Genomic DNA, 21,030 nt, shown 5'->3' with positions numbered 1-21,030 from the left:
CCCTTGACTAATTGGAGGGAGTCTTAATTGCGCGCGCAAATCCATGTGGCGAAGTCTGCCTCATCACACTCATCACTGTCCTGTGTTTTTCTTATCTTCTGTATAATTAGCTGTTTCGAGGTGTCGAAGCTCTACGACATGCACGACCCAGCAGACACTCTGTGCGTGGCAATTCGTAACGCGGTCTTGCCCCATCTGCTCCTGGTGTGGACGAGCCATGTGCCTTAGGACCCGCATGGTGACATGTTCAATGTTGTAAGCTAGTGAAATTGTCGTGAAGCCTTCATGTTAAGGCTGGTCAATGTGTATCTTTTGTGGACAACTCTGCGTCAATGAGTGTCTCGGACCTCTAATGACGAGGCTCTGATACGAACACGGTACGCAAATAGCCTTGGGGCCGTGATATGAACGACTACCGCGGGCGATGTTATGATGTGCCGCCCTATGAACAGCGTTTCATAGTTCCATCTCGACCTCGTTTCACGAGAGGGCTTTGTTATCATCTTGCTGAGATATCCTCTGAACGTCGAATTTCACCTTCGCCTTCCTAGAGCTTGTCCCCGGATCTCAACTTGCAAGGGATACTAAATGCGGCTCTGTCACCCATAGCATCCACTTCCAAGCCTGATGAGTGGCATGGGTCAAGGGTTTGTCTCCCGTAGTCTTGATGAGCTTCTAGAAACAGCGTGGAAGGTCACTACCGTCTAAGCGAAAGCCGTATCACGCCGCCAGGACGGTTTTGGGGAATAGCTGCAGCCCTGCTGGGAAGGCGGCTCTACCTCAGTGCCTCAGGGGCGTAAACAGTCTACATCGGCAGCGATGATTAGCCTCGTCACCTGGCTGTCTTGTCTCGGCTCAAGAATGCCAGCGGCGTGTTCCTGATACAGTGTGGTCATGAGGAAGTCCGGACATCCTGTTCCTACGTTCGATCCAGGTGGATGATTTGAAGTCTTGAGCAGGGCTGGGCAGAAAGCCATTCCGAACCCACGGAACAACTAGCTGTTCCTAGTCACATACATGGGGTCGTGCAGGCTGAAGTGTTCTTTGCACGCCGCAACGAGCCTGGCCTCATGTGCAAAGTTCGAAGAGGTGTTTCTGACTGTCATAGTTATGCAAGGTGCTTCGTCTAACCCTGGAGCATTAAACCTTTCCTCTTTTTACCAAGGTCTGATGTACTGGCAACCACTGGATGGCACTCGCGGCCGTCGAGCGTCTCGTCGACAAATGGGGAAACATGTCCGAAAGACGCGACTTGGCGACAATGTCCAAGGACGTCTGCTAATTGCAAATAAACAAGAGCTGCGAATCGTTACTTAAAGATTGCATCTATGAAATATCAGTTCTATTGATCCAATTTACGCTTCGTCAGATATACCCAAGCCAGGTGCCACAGGCTGGGATAGATCCGGTCATGTCTCGCAGATCGCGATGCTGTACCTCATCTCAGTGACTCCTTGGAATGCTGTGATGCATAAAAATGTGAGCTGGAATCCGACGATCGCTTGCGACCAGGACTGTCATAGATGTGAGTATCTTGTAGACGTGGAATTTAGGTATGAGCGGATGGGCAGTTCCATCCAAGTTGGGGGGTGCTTTTCACTCGTGCAGGTTTGGCAGCTTTGTAGCGCTGCGACCCTATCACCGGCACTGCTTGACCTCCTCAAGTCGGGCGAATCCTTGGAGTAGTACAGAGTTCGGGGTATGTTGCTCGCACAGATAAATTGAACAACATGCTCACAGATTGCAATTTCATAAGGCGAATCTAGCATGCAGCGACGCGATGCTTTAGTTGTAAAGCAAGCCAGAAGACTAGCCGATAGTGGTACTCGCCGAAACGTGGTATATTGTATATTGTATATTGATCACTGACAGATAGACAGCGCTGTTGAGAGTGTCGTAACCACTCAGCCAAAATGACTAGTCCTAGTCATCTGACTAGTGTTACCGGACCTTTTGAAGCCTGAACTCCCACAAGAGAGGAAGAAGGTGTACACGTGACACGCTGAGCTCTCGCCTAATGCTTGGCAGCGCACTACACACACGGAATCTGCAAACCTCAGTAGTATCGTCAGCTACCACAATTCCGACAACCTCGATAACACCGCCAAAATGGGTCGCGTTCGTACCAAGGTATGCCAGACTCGTGCTTCATGAGAGATATCAATTTTAACCAATTGTACAGACCGTGAAGAAGTCCGCCAAGGTCATCATCGAGCGATACTACCCAAAGCTCTCCCTCGACTTTGAGACTAACAAGAGGATTTGCGATGAGATCGCTATCATTGCCAGCAAGCGTCTGCGCAACAAGGTTCGCCGCTTTGCAATTCAGAAGACCGAAAATTTTCTAATGAGACCATCAGATCGCTGGCTACACCACACATTTAATGAAGCGTATTCAGCGAGGACCGGTCCGTGGTATCTCCTTCAAGCTGCAAGAAGAGGAGCGTGAGCGAAAGGATCAATACGTGCCAGAGATCTCCGCGCTTGACTTCACGCAAAACAGCGAGAGCGGTCAACTTGATGTTGACCAGGAGACAAAGGACCTCCTCAAGAGCATGGGCGTAAGTTTCCGGTGTTCTATAGTGTCGCCTTCGACCTGCTAATCACGGTGCACAGTTCGACTCTATCCCCGTCAACGTCGTTGCCGTATCGCAGCAACAACAGACCGAACGCGGACCCCGCCGCTTCAACGACCGCCGCCCAGGCCAGTAAAAGGTGTTCTTTCGTATGGTTGGGACGGATTGCATGTGATGACTATAACGGTTGGGTTTACATCAGAGACTATTGTTGTCACTGGAGCTTTCAAATAGGCGAATAAAGAGTTGTCATCCCCTCAAGGTGTCGCTGAGCCTGCAGTTTGACTGTGGGCGAGGCTTGATTGCCATCATCCTTTTTCTTCCCCTCTCTTCGTATTGACTCAAAAGCGACTCATGCACTCTGTGACGACAACGGCGTAGCATCAGGTCCACTGCTTTGAACAAAAGTACAAAATCACGCGTAGAACATACGAACCGTAGACCATCGGCCTCATTACTGACAAACCACAAGGTGACTCTCTGGTCACACAGCAGGCTTATACCGCTCATTCGCGTGTTATTTTAGCGGACATGCCCATTCATGATTTCAAACATGCTTGACGTCTGTTTCTCACGTGAAGAACCACACCGAAAACTATACATGAATTACACATGAATAATTCCATATAAAGGGGCAAGTTACTGCTAGCCCAGAGTAGAATGTAGGCTTCTACACGAAGCAACAACCCCTTCCTACTCGAACAGTTGCCAACAGCTGCTGGTGGCCGCTCCAGTAGATCACACCTCTTACGCCGGTCCAGTGCCACATGTCCATAGTCGTCGTAGTATTGTCCTCATTAATGCCAGCGACACGGACATAGTGCCCTCGAGGCACTCGAGAGCAGCGAAAGAGTGTATCATAGAGGTCCCATCGTTAGTCGCCCCGGACGTTTCCGTTGACCTGGCCCAAGCCCTATTATATATATATATACGTAGCATTCAATTTCCATACTCAAAATAGCATGAAACATGCTTCCAAATCCGTTCTTATCCGGCCGGCAAACGCGCAATATATTTGCCGCGGAAGGTCGCGAGGTGTGTGCCATGCATATTAGCTACCTTCCCGGCAGGCTTCTTTCATATACCCCTGAGGCTCTATTTTCGGTTTTGTGGAACAGCATGAATGCATGCTTCTAGAGTAAACATCCAGGTCGTTGAGCTACCTGGGCGAAACCATCGTGTGGCATAAAGGGGAATCTTCCTATGTGACGCTCACGCCGATTTGTGTGCCATGTTGCTGTCATCTCATCCCTCTCTCTCTTGCTCTGCCTCTATTTTAGATGATATACGGACTCTATCTAATCCTATCTCACTATGGCGAGCCGAACCTAACCTTATCCGTATGGAATTAGGCATTTAGCTCTAAATGTTATTTTCTACTTCTATGTTATATATTTACGTACCATCTGCCCGTCTAACATATCTTCTTAATACTAACTACACCTCTCTTCTCCTCTCTTCTCTTCTCTCTCTTCTCTTCTCTCTTCTCTTCTCTCTTCTCTTCTCTTCTCTCTTCTCTCTTCTCTTCTCTTCTCTCTTCTCTTCTCTCTTCTCTTATATAGAATATATACTATATATAGATCTCTCTCTCTCTATATATATATTCTAAATATGGACTTAGGACTAAGTTCTAGAAGGATCAAGCTATATGTAACCCTCCCCTCTCCGGGTATATATATATATATAGATAGATAGATATTATAGTACTATAAATAGGTATATGAAAGGGAAATAATAAATAGTAGGTAGGTAGGTAGGTAGGTAATATAGACGTGAGTAATCGGTAGGTAAAGACATAAATCAATATATAAATAAGTAAATAGATAGATAAATACATAGTACCTACCATCCTATCCTAAGTCTATTAAGTCTATTATTACTAAACCTAAAACACTACATCATATTACATATAGACATAAACTATCCTTCTACCTATCTATATATCTATCTATCTACCTGTGTACTTATTACATTATCTCGGCCACTCTAATTAGGCTTCTCTCCTTCTTCTTCTTCTTCTTCTTCTTCTTCTTCTTCTTCTTCTCCTTCTTCTTCTTCTCCTTCTTCTTCTTCTTCTCCTTCTTCTTCTTCTTCTTCTTCTTCTTCTTCTTCTTCTTCTTTATCTTAATATTGGTCTTCTTAATCTCCTTCTTAATCTTAGGCTTTGTCTTTATATATTTATCTTTGTCTTAGACTTAGTAGATAGCTACCGTAGATAGATATGCCATATATACATATATAAATATATAGCTACAATGTAGAAAGGTAAAAGGTAACTATAAAAGACAACTATAGAATAAGTATCTCTAGTAGTCTAGTCCTGTATATAATTCAGAGGAGGGATATAGGGAAGAGCGAGGGTCCTTGTAATTGGTATTGTATAGTATATATACACTATAGTGGAGCGTAATTTACATATAAATGTAAAGTCACGCACAGAAAGTCACACATATACATCCATATATATATATACATCACGATCATAAAACACAATCTATCCACATCTCTCGAACACGTATAGTTGTATATATTGCATAGTTTCATTTATATACCCCACACAAACACACATACACACATACATACACCACACAGCAAACAGAACTCCCAGAGCACACATGATACCGTATAGAAAATAATGTTGTTGGGTGTAGTAGTTAGTAGTAGTAGTCGTAAAGAAGACCAAAGGAGTGGAAGAATGTATGTAACAAAAGCTTACCCATGGGATAGCAAATATGGCGCGAAGATATATTACTGCGTGTGTGTGTGTGTGTGTGCGTTTGCGAGTGTGTGGCGTGTTTTGTCAAAATACACGATATCCTGCACTCTGCACGCATCCAGCGCACAATGGGACGGGACGTAGCAAAGTCACACAGACTAAGGGCCCTGCACATCTGCCTTGCCTTATCCTTCTAAAAGCGGTCCCCTCGGCGGTGAAAGCGGTAGTACCCAGACGAAGGCGTCTCTACGTCGGGCGATGGCTTCGGCACGTCATGCTTGTCGACCGGCGGCTGCTCCTCCTGCGGCTGCTGGGGTGATTCTTCGTATGACGGCGGCGATTGTTGGGGGGGAGTCGATGCGTCGGGGCTGCCTGGTGCGGGAGGGGATGATGGGGTGTCCTGCGCCGGAGGCTGAGGGGTGTTGGGCTGGGTCTCAGGGGCGGGAGCGGGAGCGGGAGTGGGAGCGGAGGAGTCAGGCACGGGGCTGCTTGGGGTTTCCGACTGTGGAGACTGAGGGGTGTTGCCGGCGGGTTGGTCAGGGGATGTGTTGTTATATGGCGGCTGAGGTGCGTTTGGGTTTATCTCTGGGGTGCTGGGCGACTCACAGTGCGGAGTCACGGGTGCGTCAGATGGGCTGTTGGTGTCATGCTCTGGAGTTGTGGAGTTCTCGGCTTTGGGAGGCGATGATGGCATGTCGGATGGCGGCTTGTAAGTGTCGCCCTTGTCCGGTCCGGGAGCACCAGGGGTCTTTGACTGTGAGGGTGGAGTGGCGCCGTATGGAGATTGAGGTGCGTTGCCATATGGAGACTGGGGAGTGTTGCCGCCCGGAACAGGAGCGGTGGAGTTTCCATTCGCGCTTGGAGGCGAGGGCGTCTTGGACGGAGACCTGGTGAGGGTTGTGAAGGTCGGGGTTGGCTTTGAAGGAGACCCAGGTTTCCCCTGAGGAGGAGGAGTCGAGGTAGAGTTTACAGAGTTTCCAGTTTCGAAGATGTCGGTTTGGGCGCCTTGAGCGTTAATTAGAATGGGATACGTCTTCTTCATGTGTGGAATAGACGACTTACCTTCGGTCCAGCCACAGTTGGCGTTGTAGCCGGGCGATCGATGTTCCTCAGTCTCGATGTTGTTGCCGCTCTTCTCTGTTGTTTGTGTTAGTTTTCTGGGCGTCATCTCTTCTTCGTTGTAGGAAACCCACGATTCCACGCAATCATCTGCTTGGCGCCCTTCACACACTTGGACGCGTCGCCCTCGCAGTAGACGGGAGGTTTGGCTGCAGCAAGCTTCTTGGCCGTGGGTTTCGCACCCGTGACTTTGCACTTGTGACCCTGCATGTACATGTTGGGTTGACCGCACCCCTTAGGAACCCAAAGCCATGCGCATGTGCATCCTTCTTCCGGGCATGCTGGGAGATCCGGTGCCTCGTATGTGGTGACACGTTGCCAAGGTGTGCTATAATGAGGATCAGAGCCGTTCAGGTGCGTGACCGACCACGCTGAAGAAACTTACTGGTACTTGGTTGTGAATACGACCAAGTTCTCCATGGTCACAGCCGAGAGTGGACCATAACTAATTGCAAACGCAGTACCTGCAGCACTCTGCTCGTCCTGTGCGTGGAGGAAGCCACCATTCCCTCCAACACAGTCTTCCCCCTTGGTCGATGGACCATAGCTATCGGGATGGTTCTCGCCATCGGGCCAAGTACCAGCCTTGGACCCATCATAGGACAGTGAAGTGAATGCCTGGTTTTTTGCTATCTCGACCGTGAACTGTCCGTTTGCTGGAATTTCGAGAAAGTTGCCGGCCGGCGGCGGTGCAGCGTCGCATTTCCGATCGTGTTGGAACCACCAGTCGGCTTTTTCGAGTTCATATAGGGGTCTAACAGGAATGTCGGTGTTCAGATCTGGGTGTGCAGGATTATTTCCATTCAGGCAATACATTCCTTTTGTGAAGGCTGCAAGGTGGGCCTGGGAGATGCCGGCGAATGCCAGCATCGACAGGAGGACCAATTCCATCGTGAAGCTGCACGACGAATAGTACGAATTGAAGAAACGAAAAGATGAACGAAAGTAAACTAGTGGATATAGAATGAAGCGAGTGTTGATCCTCTGGTGGGGAGGAAGAGCGATTGGATATATAATATATCATACAGGTGAATAACCAATGAGGCCAGATACTACACCTCCAAGGACTTACCTGTTTAGCTTGATGTTTCTGCCATGTGTGTACTGCATAATAGACCCAATAATTATTTATTAGTGTGTCACTGATAATGACACTTGAAACGGATTTGGGCGGGTACGCTATGTTTTGAAACGGAAGAGACGAAGGATCGAAATATCGGTGTGGCTTGACCAATGGGAATAGTTGTATTCTGTGGCACAGTCACTTTGTCACCCTCTTAGCCTTTGACATCATCTCGTTTCGAAGGAGTTCTGTCTGAAGGAATACGAAGTGTAATGTCATGTCCCCATAGATACAGGTATAATGTCCGAAGATCGGTCCATGCTTCGCAGTGGAAGCGCTGATTGGCAGCACTATCTATTTTGTCTTGCCATATAGCATTGTTGAGTCGGCAGATTCTGACAAGTAGTAGCTTCTCACTCGACGGCATGACTATGAAATGATGATGGGGAAAAAAGCCGAATGACCACAGCACAGTGACACCCAGAGCTTTCCATGTTAGGTATTAGCAGATTCAGGCTCAAACCAGTCGCAGTTCGAGGTCGAGTCCATGGAGCTTCCTACCGGAAGGGGAAACCAGTTTGATCAGAGCAGATTCCGGTTCGGATATATGGCTGTAAAAGGCATTATTTTGGCACCTCTGATCGACAAGACCGGCACAGTAGATGAGATTGTAGATCGGTGGCGGTAACGATGCAGTTAAGTAAGTTATATAGAGTCGGACGAAGTTCCACGAGGGGTCTAGAACACGTTAAGCTAAGCGAAGTGAGTGCTGTAGAAACAATTTTTGGCGCCGCTGCGCCTGAACCGTCAGTGTAGCCACCTTGTTCGAACATACTCGCAGCAACAACGTTTCTTCGTGCTTCCACGGCCAGCGAATCAATTAGTCCCTCCTTTGATCTGTTGTTGCGTCGCACCAAGGAAGTAATAATTGAGAGTCGCTAGCTCGACCAATGACCAATAAGGCGGATGATGGATGAGCTGACATGAGAATACATTCAAATCCAGGGCTTTTCCGAGCGTGAGACAGTCAGGAGACAGTGACGCATTCAATATTCAATCAGGTACAGATGAGGTGATGAGAAAGCAAAAAATCAGAAGCTTCATCGTGCAGTTTCATCGACTGCGGCCATGCAGGGCGGCCACGAGGTTGCGGCTGATTGGACATCCGATACATTCTGATCTCAGAGGTCAGAGGCCAAGACCAAGGGCAAGGGCAAGGCCGCAAGGGCAAGGCTGTGCAGCACGGCTTTCTGCGGACGAACATAGTAAACGTGCAGAGAGGATACAAGGCGACCAGTGCTCGGCCTAAGCGACGAACAGTATTTTTACTTGGGACCATGTCGAAGGAGCATGGCTAAACTCAATGAGGCTGAAATCAGCCCCCGAGCATATGCACTTGTATCCAAGCTCTGTCGCAGAGCGCGCGCTAATTGGTGGCGCCTTTCCCTTTTATGTCTCCGCCTCCACCATGGTGATGGGTCCGACAGGGTTATGGAGCGCCGGGGCCGGTTGGTACAGGGATGACGATCGACTTCAGGCGTCCTTCTTGTGGATTTTCAAGCACACTCACGAGGGCTGCTGGCTGCTCTTCCTCGTCCTCGCCTCACCTCACCTCTCCACGATCCACACCATTGTTGCAGCGGCCGCGTGGACAGAAGCATCGGTATCAACAGTTCCAGCGCATCATGTCGGACCCAGGAGCAAACTTCGACAAGGACCACTGGTACCACATCCAAACCCAAGGCAATCGTGACCAGTATGTCATCGGCACGTACCTGTACGCAGACAACGGCACCGTGGGCGGTGTATTCAACAACAACATTGACGGCGGAAAGCCAGAGGAGCAGCGATGGCAGTTCTTCCCTGTTGGAGACTCTTTCGTCCTCCGCACAGTCGCGTCCGGCCACACCGGCTACCTGCGCGCCGTGTACTCGGTCAACGAGACGTACAACAACGGCCGCACCGTCGTGGCCATGGCCAACGAGACGCTACTTGACCCTGGCGAAGTCGCTGGCGGAGATGGCAATGCGAGCATTTTCTGGAACGTCGGTTTCTGGGATGACGGTTCGCAATATCTGTGGAATCGCGACAACGGCTCCGACTGGCGCCTGCTCATGAAGCCAAACGCCTTCACCGTGCTCGACAGGAACCTGACCGGACCACCGGACGGTATGCGGTTCAATCTGAGTCGCGCGGACCCGATCAGCGACCAGCGCTACTCCTCGATCCTGCTGCCCTCGGCTGGTGGAGTCACAACGGCGACGTTGTCGGGCGCGCCCACGGGTGCGGCGACAGGGGGTACGGACAGCGGATCAGGCGGGCTCTCGACAGGTGCTCAAGCCGGAATCGGTGTCGGTGTCGGAATCGTTGGTCTCGTGGCGATAATACTGGGCGTATGGTTCCTCCTCCGAAGACGGCAACAGACACGGCGTGTGCATGACGCGCCGATAGCTCAGAGTGAACAGTACCACACTGTGGACAAGAAATACTTCCCAGATGGACCGCCGGACAGCTATGCGGAGCTGGGAGGTGGACAGGGAAGTTTTCCGGCCGAAATGTTTGCCGAAGGTGGAATGCACAAGGTCAACAATACGCCAGCCGAACTGCCCAGCGAGCCAGCCGTCACGAATAGGCCACCGAATAGCTGATAGCTCATCAAACAGACTCCTGCTCAGTGTGTTGCTACCCAAATCTCGTAAACCATCGACCACTTCCATCGCTAGCCACAGCCTCAATACCCTCAAACGCTCTACAAGAGCACCGCCCAACACCACAGAATAGCTCTTTTGTCCCCTCTAGATTATTCAGCCCGCAATTTCCCATCTTAGATATTTCCTTGGTATAGCATTCATAGTAGGAGATCTAGCATTTGCATCACGGATTAGGAGTTCTCTGACATGTATATTACCATACTGAAAGTCGATAGATAATCCATTGCACTAAAACACGTGGCGCCACACCGTCTCTGAGATAGACGATCGTTCCAGATCCTAATCCACCTCTTGATAGCGGTAGATATGAGGAGACCATGGCGACTGTAGACGGCACTGCGCGACACGGCCCACGCATCCAGAGCACGTCGTCAGTCATCCAGAGTACGTCGTCAGTCATCCAGAGTACACTGCTAGTCGTAAGATTCCTGGATGACGTGAACGATTGCAACTATCGCCAGCTACTGTTCCCAAGAGGGACAAGACATTGCGCGTGGAACAGTGATACCTGCCACCATGTCATGTCTTCTCAAGAGTATGTAGAGCAAGCCTACCTGAACGCTTACCGCGGAATGATGACTTTCAGCAGTCTCTATCAGCACTTTCTCAATTGCGGCTAGTCCTTGGGTAACGCGGTTGACGTGGTCATAGAAGGGTGCGTTCCATACGAGGATCCGAACGATAAAGCCGATAGATGTCTTGACCCGCCCACGGGCCGAAGGTCGCTACTAGTAGACAAAAAACTACATAACTGGGCGCCAGGAGACTGAGATTGGCCACAATATGTCCCACAACGTACGCGAGAATGGTCAAAAGCAAGATGCTTGATTGATTCGCAGGTTTGGTAGGGACTCGTGTGATTGGGAAATGATCACCTCTGCATGGCATGGAGTCAGCGCCTCTTCTCTCACGGGGTAGCAGGTGTTTCCCTTCATTTCGTGTGATGAATCGTCGTCAAGTAGACTTCCTCTCACTCTCATCAAAGTTATTTTCAAGTAAATAGTTGGGTGCCATGTGCTCGACTGAGCATGGTTCAGGTGCCCTCGGGTGTGCCGAAGTGAACATCATTCTGATAGAGAAGGGAAGGAAAGCAGTTCAGCACTATACTGTCAAGAACGGCTCTTAGCTCACTTCCTGCAGAATTGAGCTGGTGTGCACTTGAATTCAGTCGTATGCAAACGTACGTCATGCATCCTGGACGTGAAGATGAATGTCCTCGACGAGCTTCGGCACTATTTCTTGTATGCTTGATAATGCTAAAAGTATGCCTGCTGACGCCCGTTGGCATGCTGAGACCAGTTTCCCACAACCAATCGGGATTTCACTCGAGGTCAATGAGCGACTGGACCTAGCTGAGACAAGTCCATGCTGACATGGCTGTTCATACAATGTGAATACTGCATGTCTGTGGTTATACTGCTGGCCTTGCTGCTGTGGTCTCATGGATAGAATGGTCAAGATACTATGCCGTGATTACTGAGACGCTAGGTTGACTGTTGACGATGAACAATGCTAGCCAAACAAATGGCAAGTAGATCCGACAAATGGCATATGTCCGATAACAAGCCCTGTCGCAATCAACAGTCAGACAGCCGGTGCAACTCACATCTGCTAGTGTTCTCAAAGCTATGCACACAGCACAACCGTGATAGGCGGCGAGAGACACGCACGAATGTAAGCAAGCTCTGGCATGAAAAGCCGAGAGCGACGCTCTCGTGTGAGAGCCGGTCGTATCATGGCACACAACAATAGAGCGAGTAGGCTAAGGTGGACAAAGGTGGTATAAGTGGGCGCTGGTATGGCTTATGGGCTTAATGCGGAGGGTGGAGTCATGGACAAGCTTTACCCAAGCTTTCGAGTAAGCTTTTCTCCAGCGCATATCGCGGAGACAGCGTGGGATGATCGGCATACTCCACACAGATTGGAGATGTTATTCTGTCAATGCGCGGTACTGCTCTGCTGTTGGGTGTCATTGGATGACGGGTCGGGTGATGATCCATGCGCGGTAGGAATATCCGAGCAGCGAGCAGATGTGTTGCGGCGTGCTCAGCTGGTAAATCTTGGGGACGGCGCAGGAGGCGGTAAACTGTGCTATGAAATGGCCGCGATCGGTGGTATTGCTTGCAGATGTTGCGAATGAGTTGGCTGGGATGGATGGAGAAGTGTGTTGGAAGGGATAGAGGATGCATATACGAAAGCTCGCTTGCGAACACGACGCATTTGGATCGACGCAGATGCTCATACGACCTGCAGCTTGTCGATGGAGGATCCTGGAGAAGTCTCGTCAGCCTCGCGTTGCTGGAGGATCAGGACGACAGTGAATTGGGAGGTAGAGGTAGTAGCTTCATAGGCATGATAGGAGTTCGCATCCGGCGTGAATCTGGAGTGACGATTAGCAAAACATAATCAATGGTGGTGGGTATATGAGTGGCGTTGATAGGTAGGAGATGGTACTCATCCTCATCCTCGGTGGACGGGTGATGAAGCCAGCTGAGGTATAGGCGCGGCCGAACAGTGTATCGATCGGGCTGGAGCGACAGAGCAACAGACCAATAGACTGGAATGACCATCAGACGGACAATGGGCGTCAAGTGAGAAGCAGCAAGTGGATGCGGTCGATTTTGGGGGGGTGGAGAATGGGATATTTTAGTGGTGGTGGTGGTTGTGGTGGTTGTGATAATTAGTGGAATGTGGGATGGCGTCAGGTGGAGAGTCAGTAGTAGTGGTAGTTAGTAGTAGTAGTATAGCGGTAGCAGTAATTAGTGGTAGTAGCAGTGATCCATGAGCGTGGGAGAGGAGGAGGAGTGGAGCTGCAGTGTTTACGTAGGCATCATATTGTCGGTGGAGCTGGCTGCAATGCGAAGTGGAGGACTGTTATATATCATCTCGTCGTCGCCCAGCCTAATCTTTCTCATCTTATACCTCATACCTATACTCTTGAGCTCTGCAACTCCTATTACTCTTCGACTCTCAACACAGACGGGACGTGTATACTATATATATATATGCAGCCAGTCAGCCTGTCAAGCGTCAAGCGGTGCATGCAGCTGTGAAGATCGCGCCCCGGCTGCCTGCCCGACCTGCCCGACCTGCCCGACCTGCCCGACCTGCACCGCCCACAGCGCCTATTATTTTGCCTATTGCCCGCCCGGAAAGCTTGTTCTGCTCGCTAAATCGGCGGCCTGTCCAGCTGCCACCCCAGCTATTTTATCGCCCGATCGGACCGTACCCGGCCTGATCTTTCTTTTCATCCGGGCACCCTGAGCCCTGAGCCCTGAGCCCTCAGCCCCTACGTCGCCGTCCCGCCATGTCTACCACCACCACCACTACCATCACAACACCTACCCCTTCACTCGTCTCCGAACCACTTCCTCTCTATCGCTGCAACGACCCAGACTCTGCTTCTATACATTCAACCGCACCCTCCTACAAGTCAGAGACCCCAACCTATACCTCCCGGCGCTCCCACTTCGCTGCAGAAGATCCGCGATCCCAAGATGAAACACCGCGTGGCTTGCCTGCGATGCAATTCGCTCAAGGCTTCATCCCACGTCCTCAACACATGAGTGCACACAGCCATAACTCGATACCATGGACTGCCGTATCGCCTCCCAGGACGAACAAGCAGCTGCACACCGCGCCGCGCCGTGCTTCTTCGCACATCTCCCCAGTGGGCTCCCTGACAAACATCACCATCTCCAGCACACCATGCAGTCCTTCCTCCATATCTCTCCTCGCTCTACACCCTCTGGAGGACCCAGAACTCGTCGGCGAGGCTGCTGCCAGGCACGCCCGCGAGCAACGCATCTATCTCGAGGCGTGTCTGCGCGGCGACGACGCCATACGCCAAGAAAGCAACAGCTGGGACTTTATGTTGAGTCAGATGTCGGACTGGGAGGATCGTGAGAAGAGCTGGAACAACTTTCGTGATCGCGTCACTGTGCGTGGCAGCGGTGCTGCTGCGAGTAAGCGGAAGAGCGGTGGCTTGGGCGGCCTACTAGCTGGCCTTCGTGGTTTGAGATGAAGCTGGGCTTCCAATCAAGAGGCAGCGTTCTACTACTGCATTTGGGCGAAAAGAGACAGATGGCCTGAGCGACCCTACTCACAAACTTGTCTTGTCAGGCCTGAGGTGATTCATGACCTCATTTTGCGCATCACGAAGCTCCATGAGCCATCACGCGCGGAGAATAGTGGTTCCGACGTCGTGGACCGGTCACGCTGCGATGCTGACCTGCGATGACTTGAGAGACTTCCAGCAGAAGTAATTCGAGGAACTGTCGTGTGCCCACGGCGAGGTTGTTGCTGCAACGCTAGCACGAGCCCAGAGCCCACACAAATGACATGACACGTGCCATCCACTGTAGAAGTACATGTGTTCTTTCTCTCTCTCTCTCTCTTTCTCTCTGTAGCGTAACAGCACTCTAAACATATCATTAATATCACAAAGCATCATACCGCGTGCAAGACTGCAAAATGAGCCTAGCCTAGCCTAGCCTAGCCTATATCCAGCATGAATGAATGGAAGCTCCATCGAACATTCCGCCGACCGAGGCATTGCGTGTGCCGGATTTGGCCGGAGGAAAGAGCGGTGCAAGCGCGTGACGGCCCGTGTACGGGCCGATTGGCGATCGTATATGGTATCTAATCAGTAATGCCCGACCCGTCCCCGAGAATAGCTACAGTACATGAGGACAAGACAGACGGAAAGCCGGTAGAAGGGCCGATGGCATGGAGATCGCGTGCCAGAGCGAGGTCGTGGAGGCGGTATATGTACCGTCTCCGGAGTTGGTGAGGAAGAACGGTGATGGTTTGGTTTTTGATGGGTTGTACGTGGAGGGGAGATGGAGATGGATAGAGATAGGTATTCGATTCGCATGTTATCTACAGCATTCTCACATTAAACCTGCTAAAGAAGAGTATAGCATACATACATACACACCTTCTCCAAAACCTACCTGCCAAAGTACCCAGTACATACCTACCTACCCCAACCCACCCACGCATCCCAAAACCCGGTATCATCATCATCCATCCATCCCAATCCATCCAGAGCACACACCATCCTCCACACCTCCCTCCCCCTCAACACCACAACCACAACCACCACAGTCTCATGCTCACCAAGCCCCATTGGCCACAGCCCCGCCACAGCGCGCATTTCCCACTCCCCCGAAACAGCCTATGTCCACCCCTCGAAATGCCTCTTGTGTCGCGAGTACCGGTCCTGTCAGAACGTGTACATGGAGGTACATGATGTGTTGTAATTAATTAGTACTTTTTGCAATCGTCTCTCTCTGTCTCGCTAGATGGCTTGATAACTGGATAGCTGAGATAGCTAAAATAGCTATATAGAGATCGTGGGTCTTCCTTCCGCCCCTTGCTTTGCTTCGCTTCGCTTGAACAGGAGTAAGTACCCGGTTCCGCGCGCGCGCCCCGGGTCGTTGGTGCTCTGAGCTGTTCTCTTCGAGCTGTCTGTCTCTCTGCTTCGTGCTTGGTCCTGATCTGCTCCTGATCTGCTTTGGCTCGTGTGGTATTAGACGCAGGCCCGGAGGCATATCTCGTGGGCAGTTTCTGTATTGCCTCATTCTTTCTTTCTTTCTCTCTCGTTTCCCCTTCTCAGTTCTCTCCCCCTACCTCTCTTTCTTACCCTCTCTACTTTCCCCCCGCCTCACACAAGACAAGAGGAGCAAAACCATGCACCAAACCCCCCCATGGCGCCGCCGCACGATAATCCACCCGCTCCTCGCAGCGCCCTCGCTGAGGTCCTGACCTGGACTGTTGTGCTTATTGCCTTTATGGCTGTGACGGTCAAGTTGGCGCGGAAGATGATTCATACGGGCCGGTTGCAGCGGGATGATGTTTTGATTGGGGGGTCGATGGTGAGTTTCGAATAGGAGGTTTTTGAGGTTGTGGTGGTGATAGAAAGGGGCTAACGGTTGTGTTACCTTAGGCGTGTGCGATTGTGTACTGCGTTGTGTTGCATGCGCGGGTTGAGGAGAGTGCTGGGATAGATGGGGTGTGGGTGGGTGGTTATGAGAAGGTGTGTTTGCGTTCATCTATCTATGGGAGTGCGAGGTGGATGGATGGATATGTGTGTGGAAAAAGGAAGAGGCTGACCGGTGTATCGTGTGTGCAAACAGGCAACATACGCAAACGAGATCCTCTACGCTGCATGTCTGGGCCTCGCGCGCCTCAGCATCCTCGAATATCTCCGCGTACGCACTCGTTTTTCGCGCCGCCGTCTCGTTACGCTCGTGCTTGTGTGCGCTAACTGCGCGTTTACGCTTGCGGCTGTTATCGTGCTGGCTTTTCAGTGTGGACTTCCGCGGCCGTGGGATAGGAGTGGGGGACGGTGTATTGATGTGGTGAGTGCGAGGACTCGTCCATACATTCGTTCGTGGTGGTGGCAGACGACAAGATATGTATGTGTATGTATATGTACTAACCACGCCATCACAGGCCGGATTCTGGAGCTTCTTTGCCGGCGCAGACGCCCTTCTCGATGTATGCGTCGCGGCTCTGCCGGTATACCTCCTCCATGACCTGCGTGTCCCGCTGGATAAACGCATCTTGACGCTCGCTGCGTTCGGGCTGCGTGCTCTGTCAGTCTACACCCCTTTCCCTCCTTTCTCCCTCCCTTGCCATCCACACACACAGAAACACACAGCTAACGCCAACCCAGCACCCTCCCCAGCATAATAACCCGCCTAATCTACACCCTCCACGCACCCTCCCCACCCCCTTCCTTCCCCAGAGCACCCACAATCGCCACCTCCCTCCAAATCGCAACTTCCATCCTCTCCACCTGCATCCCCTTCACAAACCCCATCCTCGCCACCCTGCACCAATCCGGCCTCTTCGCCCCACCCCAGACCAACATCCCAACACCCCCTGCTCCAATCTCCACTAAAACAACCGACGAACATTCCCCCTTCGACCCCCCTCCTCCACCCCGCGACGCCACACCCTCGCGCCTCAGCCGCATGACGCTCAAGCCTCTATCCGGGATTAAGCCGTTGGTTGGCATGGGTATGAAGCCAGCGTATCGGAGATCAGGCAGTACGGCGTCGGATCTGGTGCTGATACATAAGCGGACCTCGTTTACGATTGAGTTTGAGCCGTTGGGGAGGGCTACGGATGAGGGGGATGCGGGGGAGGGGCTGGAGATGGAGGCGCAGATGAAGATGAAGGAGGTGGGGTTGAGTTCCGGGGGAGGAGGGAATTGTTGGGATGCGGGGAGGGGGTAGAAGGAGGGGATGGAATATAGGGGGGTGGAATAAGGGGTAGAGTATAGGGGGTGGTGATAGATGGATTGACGGATAGCCATGGAGAGGATGTAATGACGGGATGCAAAGAACGCGGCTCGATGATATACTCCGTATGACACGCGTAATGAAGAACAGCTTACTACATATATGCCACTCCAATCACTTATAAACCCCTTTTTTACTCCTTTGCATATACTACACCGCCATAGGCAAAACATATATCTATATCTGTTATAGACAGAAAAGACAAACACAACTCACTCACCCCGGCAAATCGTCCTTTTCGCCAACGGATATCGGCTGATGTATGCGTGTTTACTTTCAGGGGTTCGGGTCCTGGCATCGTTTCGTTTCGTCCCGCCCCGTTCGAGTGTGAATGGGGGCCTCGGGCAATCAGTGCGTGTCAACACCACCACCACTAATTACCACTATCATCACTCAACCACAAACATCACCAGAGCACGCACGCACGGCTTTGCGTCATTCATGCATTCCACTTAGTCACTCACCTAATCAGTAGCAAGCCAGTACCAAGTCAAATCACACCACGCGCCAGGATCCAAGCAAGATCGCAGCGTGCCATAATAACTACCATAGCGCATGCAATCGGCTATCTTGGCGCAGAGGGGGGGGTTTCTAACCAGCACGTCTGCGGCGGTGACATATCGATAGCTGAACTGTCCGTGTTTCGCGACATCGTCAGACAAGCGAGCGGATGAGGGAATGCAAGGGGAGGGGTTACTATCTTTCTTTTCGTTCTTAGCGAGGTGTGTGAGGTGCGATATTTGTTTTCTGGGGGGGTTTCAGTTTTTTTTTTTCTTGATGGAGTGAGTGATTGATGTGCTGAGGTCAGCTTGCTTTGTCGTGCTCTCCTTCGTCGTGGACCTGAAAGTCTCAAACACGCACTTAGCCTAACCCATTTCACACTAGCCCTTCCATGCCCTCCAAGCTCCACATTTCTCCACATGCCGTCCTTCTGCAGCTCCAGACCCCCGAATAACCTCCTCATTCATCTCCGTCTACTGCTCACCATAACGTCACTCACGCCTCTACTCTGCCCCCTCGACGACCCCTTTCTTTCGCCATGTATACATCACACCGTGCCCAGACCGCAGTCCGGTACAGCCCAGTATGTATAGTCCAGGCCGGGTACAGTCCAGAGCGGTCCGTCCTTAGCTAGGTACAAACTACAAAATGCGCCTTTGGGCCTCCGCGGGCCAGGCTGGCTGCACCTTGAGTCGCGGGACGATGGCTGTGCCGCAATGGGACGGGATGTGAGCGTCATAGAGAGTGTGAGAGAGGAGATTGCGAGACTGTGCCGAGATGTTGTTCTACGTTGTGCTGTGGCGTCGCGTGCGTGCATGCGTGCGCGAGGTAGGATTGAATGAGATGGTTTGCGGGGTGTTTTTGTGGATATGGGATGATACAGGCTGGAGATATTAGAGGTGTTAGTATGTGCATTTAGGCATATTAGTAGTAAGTTTGCAAGTGTAGTAGGATGGTCGCACGAAAGAGCATGGCATGCGAACAAGGACATAAGATATCACTGCGCAGTGGAACATCGTAATTGAGACGCATCGTCAATTGACTATACTATCTCTATGCTCACGAGCCTGTTGCTCGGTGCAAAAGGGGGGGTATTAATTACAAAATTTTATTCTCCACTCAACACGACAACAACACTCACACAACTCCAGTCCGATTTCATCTCAATTCCATGCTTACAAGGCGAAGATGGCAGCGATGAGACCGGCAACACCGGCACCAGCGGAGTAGGTAAGAGTGCTGGCAGCGCCGGTGTTGGTAGGCGAGCTGCCGCCAGTCGGGGTCATAGCAGCGGAGCCGGAAGGAGTAGGAGTGGGCGAGGAGACGGCACCGCTGTTGGGGTAGGCGTCGCAGTTGGCGTTGGGCGAGAGAGGGCAGTCCTCAGCCTGGCAGATGGACTGGAGCTCCTCCATATCACCGACGATCTTGGCAGCCGGGGAGCAGCGATAGTTGAAGGTGGAGACGAGAGCCTCAGCGACGGTGCTGACATCGTCCATTGTCACGCCAAAGGAGACGGCTGCAGCGCCCACCTGTTGGATGAAGTAGGTGTTCTCGGCGTTGGTCAGGGCCATAAACATGTGCACCTTGGCCATGGACGGGTTGCCCTCGTAGGCTGGGAAGCCGTCGGAGCCGACCTGGCATTGAAGGAGGGCACCGAAGAAGGAGTAGAGGTGGGTAAGGAGGTAGCTGGTCGGATGATAAGCAGAGATCCTTGGAATTCATTTCTGTTCGATCAAGACTTACTATTGGGGAGAGTCGGTGCTGTTGGCAGGCTTGGGAGGAGAAGCCGTCAATGGTGTAGCACCACCGTCAGCAAGGAAGTTGACGGAGACTGCTTCGCCATTGCGGTTGGTCGAGGCGAGAGAACCATCGAAGTAAGGTAGGAGGTTCACGTCGGTGCCGTTGACGTTGCCAGGGGCGAGGATACCGGGGACAGCAGATCCATTGCTGACCTGCTCCTGGGTGGCACCAGTGACGACACGGTTGACGAGCAATTGGAGAAGCATGTATTGGTTCTCGGCAGTGTTGTTCATCAAGAGCGCGGTGGTGTACTTGCCGCAGAGGGAGGTGTCCTCCTGGGCGACGACACCACTGGCAGCGGCCGCGGCCATAGCGAGAGTAGAGAAACGCATGATGATGAAATGGATTAAAGGAATATAGATCGTGGATACGAGTGTGTCTGGAGAAGAATGCGTTGATAGAGCTTACGATCAGATGGGCGGCACGGCTCTGGATCTTATAACAGCAACTTGAGTGAAACGCCCCTTGGTAGCCTGGTATGAGCAGCAAGCTCGCGCTCCATCGAATGGTAAACACTACATCCGTTCAAAAGTATCGCTGCCGCATCGAGCTAAGTGTATGTTTGGATCTCCGACGCAGGGAGGATTAACAAGCAGCTAAGCAGCAGGACGAAGCTGTGGTAGGCCGACGTCGACATCGTGAGCCGAAAGCGGTTAGACCAAGGTTTCCCCGTTCCTCGCGTGGTTGATTATAGAACTAAGATGACCTCAAGTGCATTCTAGAGGGTCGGGAGCCAAGCTTCCGTGTGCGTATGGCCAATCACAGTACAGCAATTTGTCAAGGACCGTTGGCACCACCACCATTTTTCCCCATGATATACCTTCAAATGTTCGGGAGACCAGCGTTCCGGTCTAAATCGGCTGCTCCACCAGGATCGAGGTACGCCCAAAGCGCTCGGTGACCTTCCCTACCGCCCCGCAGTTCAAGTTGGACAGTTGGGCGCGAGATGTTATACTTTTCCTTTTGCGGATGGATGATCCTTTGCCTTCCCGCGTTCATCCTAGCTCCAGGAGTAATTGGAGCTATTATCATTGGTCATTTCACACGGCTCGCAAACTGAGAGCTAGAGAGAGCTAGACAGCTGGGGTAATTAGACTGGCTGTCATTGGACAAGACCTCCTGAAAATAACTGCTGATGGTAGATTTCCAGTGATGGACGCCGTGTTGTTACGGCTTCAGGATCTTCCGATCGTGGATACCCAAAGCCCCAGGTGCTGGACTCCACAGCGGG

At 51.5% G+C, this 21,030-nt stretch overlaps 12 protein-coding genes across 12 annotated transcripts; 5 read left to right on the top strand and 7 right to left on the bottom strand.

The window, feature by feature from the left end:
* The first annotated feature begins 1,955 nt into the window (after positions 1 to 1,955).
* EJ05DRAFT_28141 (ribosomal protein S17e) lies at positions 1,956 to 2,769 on the top strand. Its single transcript, XM_033740444.1, has 4 exons — positions 1,956 to 2,130; positions 2,183 to 2,308; positions 2,361 to 2,561; positions 2,617 to 2,769. The coding sequence occupies exons 1-4, from the start codon at positions 2,110 to 2,112 to the stop codon at positions 2,710 to 2,712; spliced, it is 444 nt and encodes a 147-aa protein (XP_033605620.1). The 5' UTR covers positions 1,956 to 2,109; the 3' UTR covers positions 2,713 to 2,769.
* Positions 2,770 to 3,959: 1,190 nt separating this feature from the next.
* EJ05DRAFT_516607 (uncharacterized protein) lies at positions 3,960 to 4,804 on the bottom strand (the record flags this gene model as incomplete). The annotated part of the gene is made up of 4 exons (XM_033748657.1): positions 3,960 to 4,146; positions 4,423 to 4,426; positions 4,548 to 4,744; positions 4,787 to 4,804. The coding sequence occupies 4 exons, from the start codon at positions 4,802 to 4,804 to the stop codon at positions 3,991 to 3,993; spliced, it is 375 nt and encodes a 124-aa protein (XP_033605619.1). The 3' UTR covers positions 3,960 to 3,990.
* Positions 4,805 to 5,082: 278 nt separating this feature from the next.
* On the bottom strand, positions 5,083 to 7,296 carry EJ05DRAFT_447590 (uncharacterized protein). Its single transcript, XM_033742277.1, has 4 exons — positions 6,797 to 7,296; positions 6,486 to 6,739; positions 6,355 to 6,429; positions 5,083 to 6,297 (listed from the first exon to the last, which is right to left on the bottom strand). Exons 1-4 carry the CDS (start codon positions 7,279 to 7,281, stop codon positions 5,486 to 5,488), a joined length of 1,626 nt encoding a protein of 541 aa, XP_033605618.1. The 5' UTR covers positions 7,282 to 7,296; the 3' UTR covers positions 5,083 to 5,485.
* Positions 7,297 to 8,419: 1,123 nt separating this feature from the next.
* Positions 8,420 to 8,904, bottom strand: EJ05DRAFT_28003 (uncharacterized protein). The gene has a single exon (XM_033740437.1). The coding sequence runs from the start codon at positions 8,811 to 8,813 to the stop codon at positions 8,532 to 8,534; it is 282 nt and encodes a 93-aa protein (XP_033605617.1). The 5' UTR covers positions 8,814 to 8,904; the 3' UTR covers positions 8,420 to 8,531.
* A 158-nt stretch (positions 8,905 to 9,062) lies between these two features.
* EJ05DRAFT_506785 (uncharacterized protein) lies at positions 9,063 to 10,547 on the top strand. The gene has a single exon (XM_033747859.1). The coding sequence runs from the start codon at positions 9,160 to 9,162 to the stop codon at positions 10,120 to 10,122; it is 963 nt and encodes a 320-aa protein (XP_033605616.1). The 5' UTR covers positions 9,063 to 9,159; the 3' UTR covers positions 10,123 to 10,547.
* Positions 10,548 to 10,788: 241 nt separating this feature from the next.
* On the bottom strand, positions 10,789 to 11,178 carry EJ05DRAFT_472086 (uncharacterized protein). The gene has a single exon (XM_033743108.1). It carries the CDS (start codon positions 11,071 to 11,073, stop codon positions 10,831 to 10,833), a length of 243 nt encoding a protein of 80 aa, XP_033605615.1. The 5' UTR covers positions 11,074 to 11,178; the 3' UTR covers positions 10,789 to 10,830.
* A 2,187-nt stretch (positions 11,179 to 13,365) lies between these two features.
* On the top strand, positions 13,366 to 14,264 carry EJ05DRAFT_27933 (uncharacterized protein). Its single transcript, XM_033740424.1, has one exon. It carries the CDS (start codon positions 13,493 to 13,495, stop codon positions 14,207 to 14,209), a length of 717 nt encoding a protein of 238 aa, XP_033605614.1. The 5' UTR covers positions 13,366 to 13,492; the 3' UTR covers positions 14,210 to 14,264.
* On the bottom strand, positions 14,265 to 14,766 carry EJ05DRAFT_27934 (uncharacterized protein). The gene has a single exon (XM_033740425.1). It carries the CDS (start codon positions 14,617 to 14,619, stop codon positions 14,320 to 14,322), a length of 300 nt encoding a protein of 99 aa, XP_033605613.1. The 5' UTR covers positions 14,620 to 14,766; the 3' UTR covers positions 14,265 to 14,319.
* EJ05DRAFT_27928 (uncharacterized protein) lies at positions 14,670 to 15,634 on the top strand. The gene has a single exon (XM_033740422.1). The coding sequence runs from the start codon at positions 14,914 to 14,916 to the stop codon at positions 15,451 to 15,453; it is 540 nt and encodes a 179-aa protein (XP_033605612.1). The 5' UTR covers positions 14,670 to 14,913; the 3' UTR covers positions 15,454 to 15,634.
* EJ05DRAFT_506783 (uncharacterized protein) lies at positions 15,520 to 17,432 on the top strand (the record flags this gene model as incomplete). The annotated part of the gene is made up of 5 exons (XM_033747858.1): positions 15,520 to 16,064; positions 16,136 to 16,225; positions 16,326 to 16,550; positions 16,645 to 16,787; positions 16,868 to 17,432. The coding sequence occupies exons 1-5, from the start codon at positions 15,897 to 15,899 to the stop codon at positions 17,430 to 17,432; spliced, it is 1,191 nt and encodes a 396-aa protein (XP_033605611.1). The 5' UTR covers positions 15,520 to 15,896.
* A 1,029-nt stretch (positions 17,433 to 18,461) lies between these two features.
* EJ05DRAFT_27923 (uncharacterized protein) lies at positions 18,462 to 19,043 on the bottom strand. The gene has a single exon (XM_033740421.1). The coding sequence runs from the start codon at positions 18,988 to 18,990 to the stop codon at positions 18,547 to 18,549; it is 444 nt and encodes a 147-aa protein (XP_033605610.1). The 5' UTR covers positions 18,991 to 19,043; the 3' UTR covers positions 18,462 to 18,546.
* A 131-nt stretch (positions 19,044 to 19,174) lies between these two features.
* Positions 19,175 to 20,276, bottom strand: EJ05DRAFT_534560 (uncharacterized protein; the record flags this gene model as incomplete). Its single annotated transcript, XM_033749192.1, has 2 exons — positions 19,743 to 20,276; positions 19,175 to 19,685 (listed from the first exon to the last, which is right to left on the bottom strand). Exons 1-2 carry the CDS (start codon positions 20,129 to 20,131, stop codon positions 19,175 to 19,177), a joined length of 900 nt encoding a protein of 299 aa, XP_033605609.1. The 5' UTR covers positions 20,132 to 20,276.
* Positions 20,277 to 21,030: the final 754 nt, after the last annotated feature.

This window comes from Pseudovirgaria hyperparasitica, assembly GCF_010093815.1.
Source record: "Pseudovirgaria hyperparasitica strain CBS 121739 unplaced genomic scaffold EJ05scaffold_1, whole genome shotgun sequence".
NCBI lineage: Eukaryota > Fungi > Ascomycota > Dothideomycetes > Acrospermales > Acrospermaceae > Pseudovirgaria > Pseudovirgaria hyperparasitica.
Note: the sequence above shows the minus strand (reverse complement) of the source record. Positions and strands in the feature narration are given on the sequence as shown.

Bases quoted from the DNA above. Each gene is read 5' to 3' on its own strand.
- EJ05DRAFT_27928 (XM_033740422.1), top strand. From the start codon at position 14,914: ATGGAGATCGCGTGCCAGAGCGAGGTCGTGGAGGCGGTATATGTACCG.
- EJ05DRAFT_27923 (XM_033740421.1), bottom strand. From the start codon at position 18,990: ATGTCCTTGTTCGCATGCCATGCTCTTTCGTGCGACCATCCTACTACA.
- EJ05DRAFT_506785 (XM_033747859.1), top strand. From the start codon at position 9,160: ATGTCGGACCCAGGAGCAAACTTCGACAAGGACCACTGGTACCACATC.
- EJ05DRAFT_447590 (XM_033742277.1), bottom strand. From the start codon at position 7,281: ATGCTGGCATTCGCCGGCATCTCCCAGGCCCACCTTGCAGCCTTCACA. The intron at 6,740-6,796 runs GTAAGTTTCTTC...TCCTCATTATAG, and splicing joins GTATTCACAACCAAGTACCA to CACACCTTGGCAACGTGTCA. The intron at 6,298-6,354 runs GTAAGTCGTCTA...TTAACGCTCAAG, and splicing joins CAACTGTGGCTGGACCGAAG to GCGCCCAAACCGACATCTTC.
- EJ05DRAFT_28141 (XM_033740444.1), top strand. From the start codon at position 2,110: ATGGGTCGCGTTCGTACCAAG. The intron at 2,131-2,182 runs GTATGCCAGACT...CCAATTGTACAG, and splicing joins TGGGTCGCGTTCGTACCAAG to ACCGTGAAGAAGTCCGCCAA. The intron at 2,309-2,360 runs GTTCGCCGCTTT...TGAGACCATCAG, and splicing joins GCAAGCGTCTGCGCAACAAG to ATCGCTGGCTACACCACACA.
- EJ05DRAFT_27933 (XM_033740424.1), top strand. From the start codon at position 13,493: ATGTCTACCACCACCACCACTACCATCACAACACCTACCCCTTCACTC.
- EJ05DRAFT_27934 (XM_033740425.1), bottom strand. From the start codon at position 14,619: ATGATATGTTTAGAGTGCTGTTACGCTACAGAGAGAAAGAGAGAGAGA.
- EJ05DRAFT_28003 (XM_033740437.1), bottom strand. From the start codon at position 8,813: ATGGTCCCAAGTAAAAATACTGTTCGTCGCTTAGGCCGAGCACTGGTC.
- EJ05DRAFT_472086 (XM_033743108.1), bottom strand. From the start codon at position 11,073: ATGCCATGCAGAGGTGATCATTTCCCAATCACACGAGTCCCTACCAAA.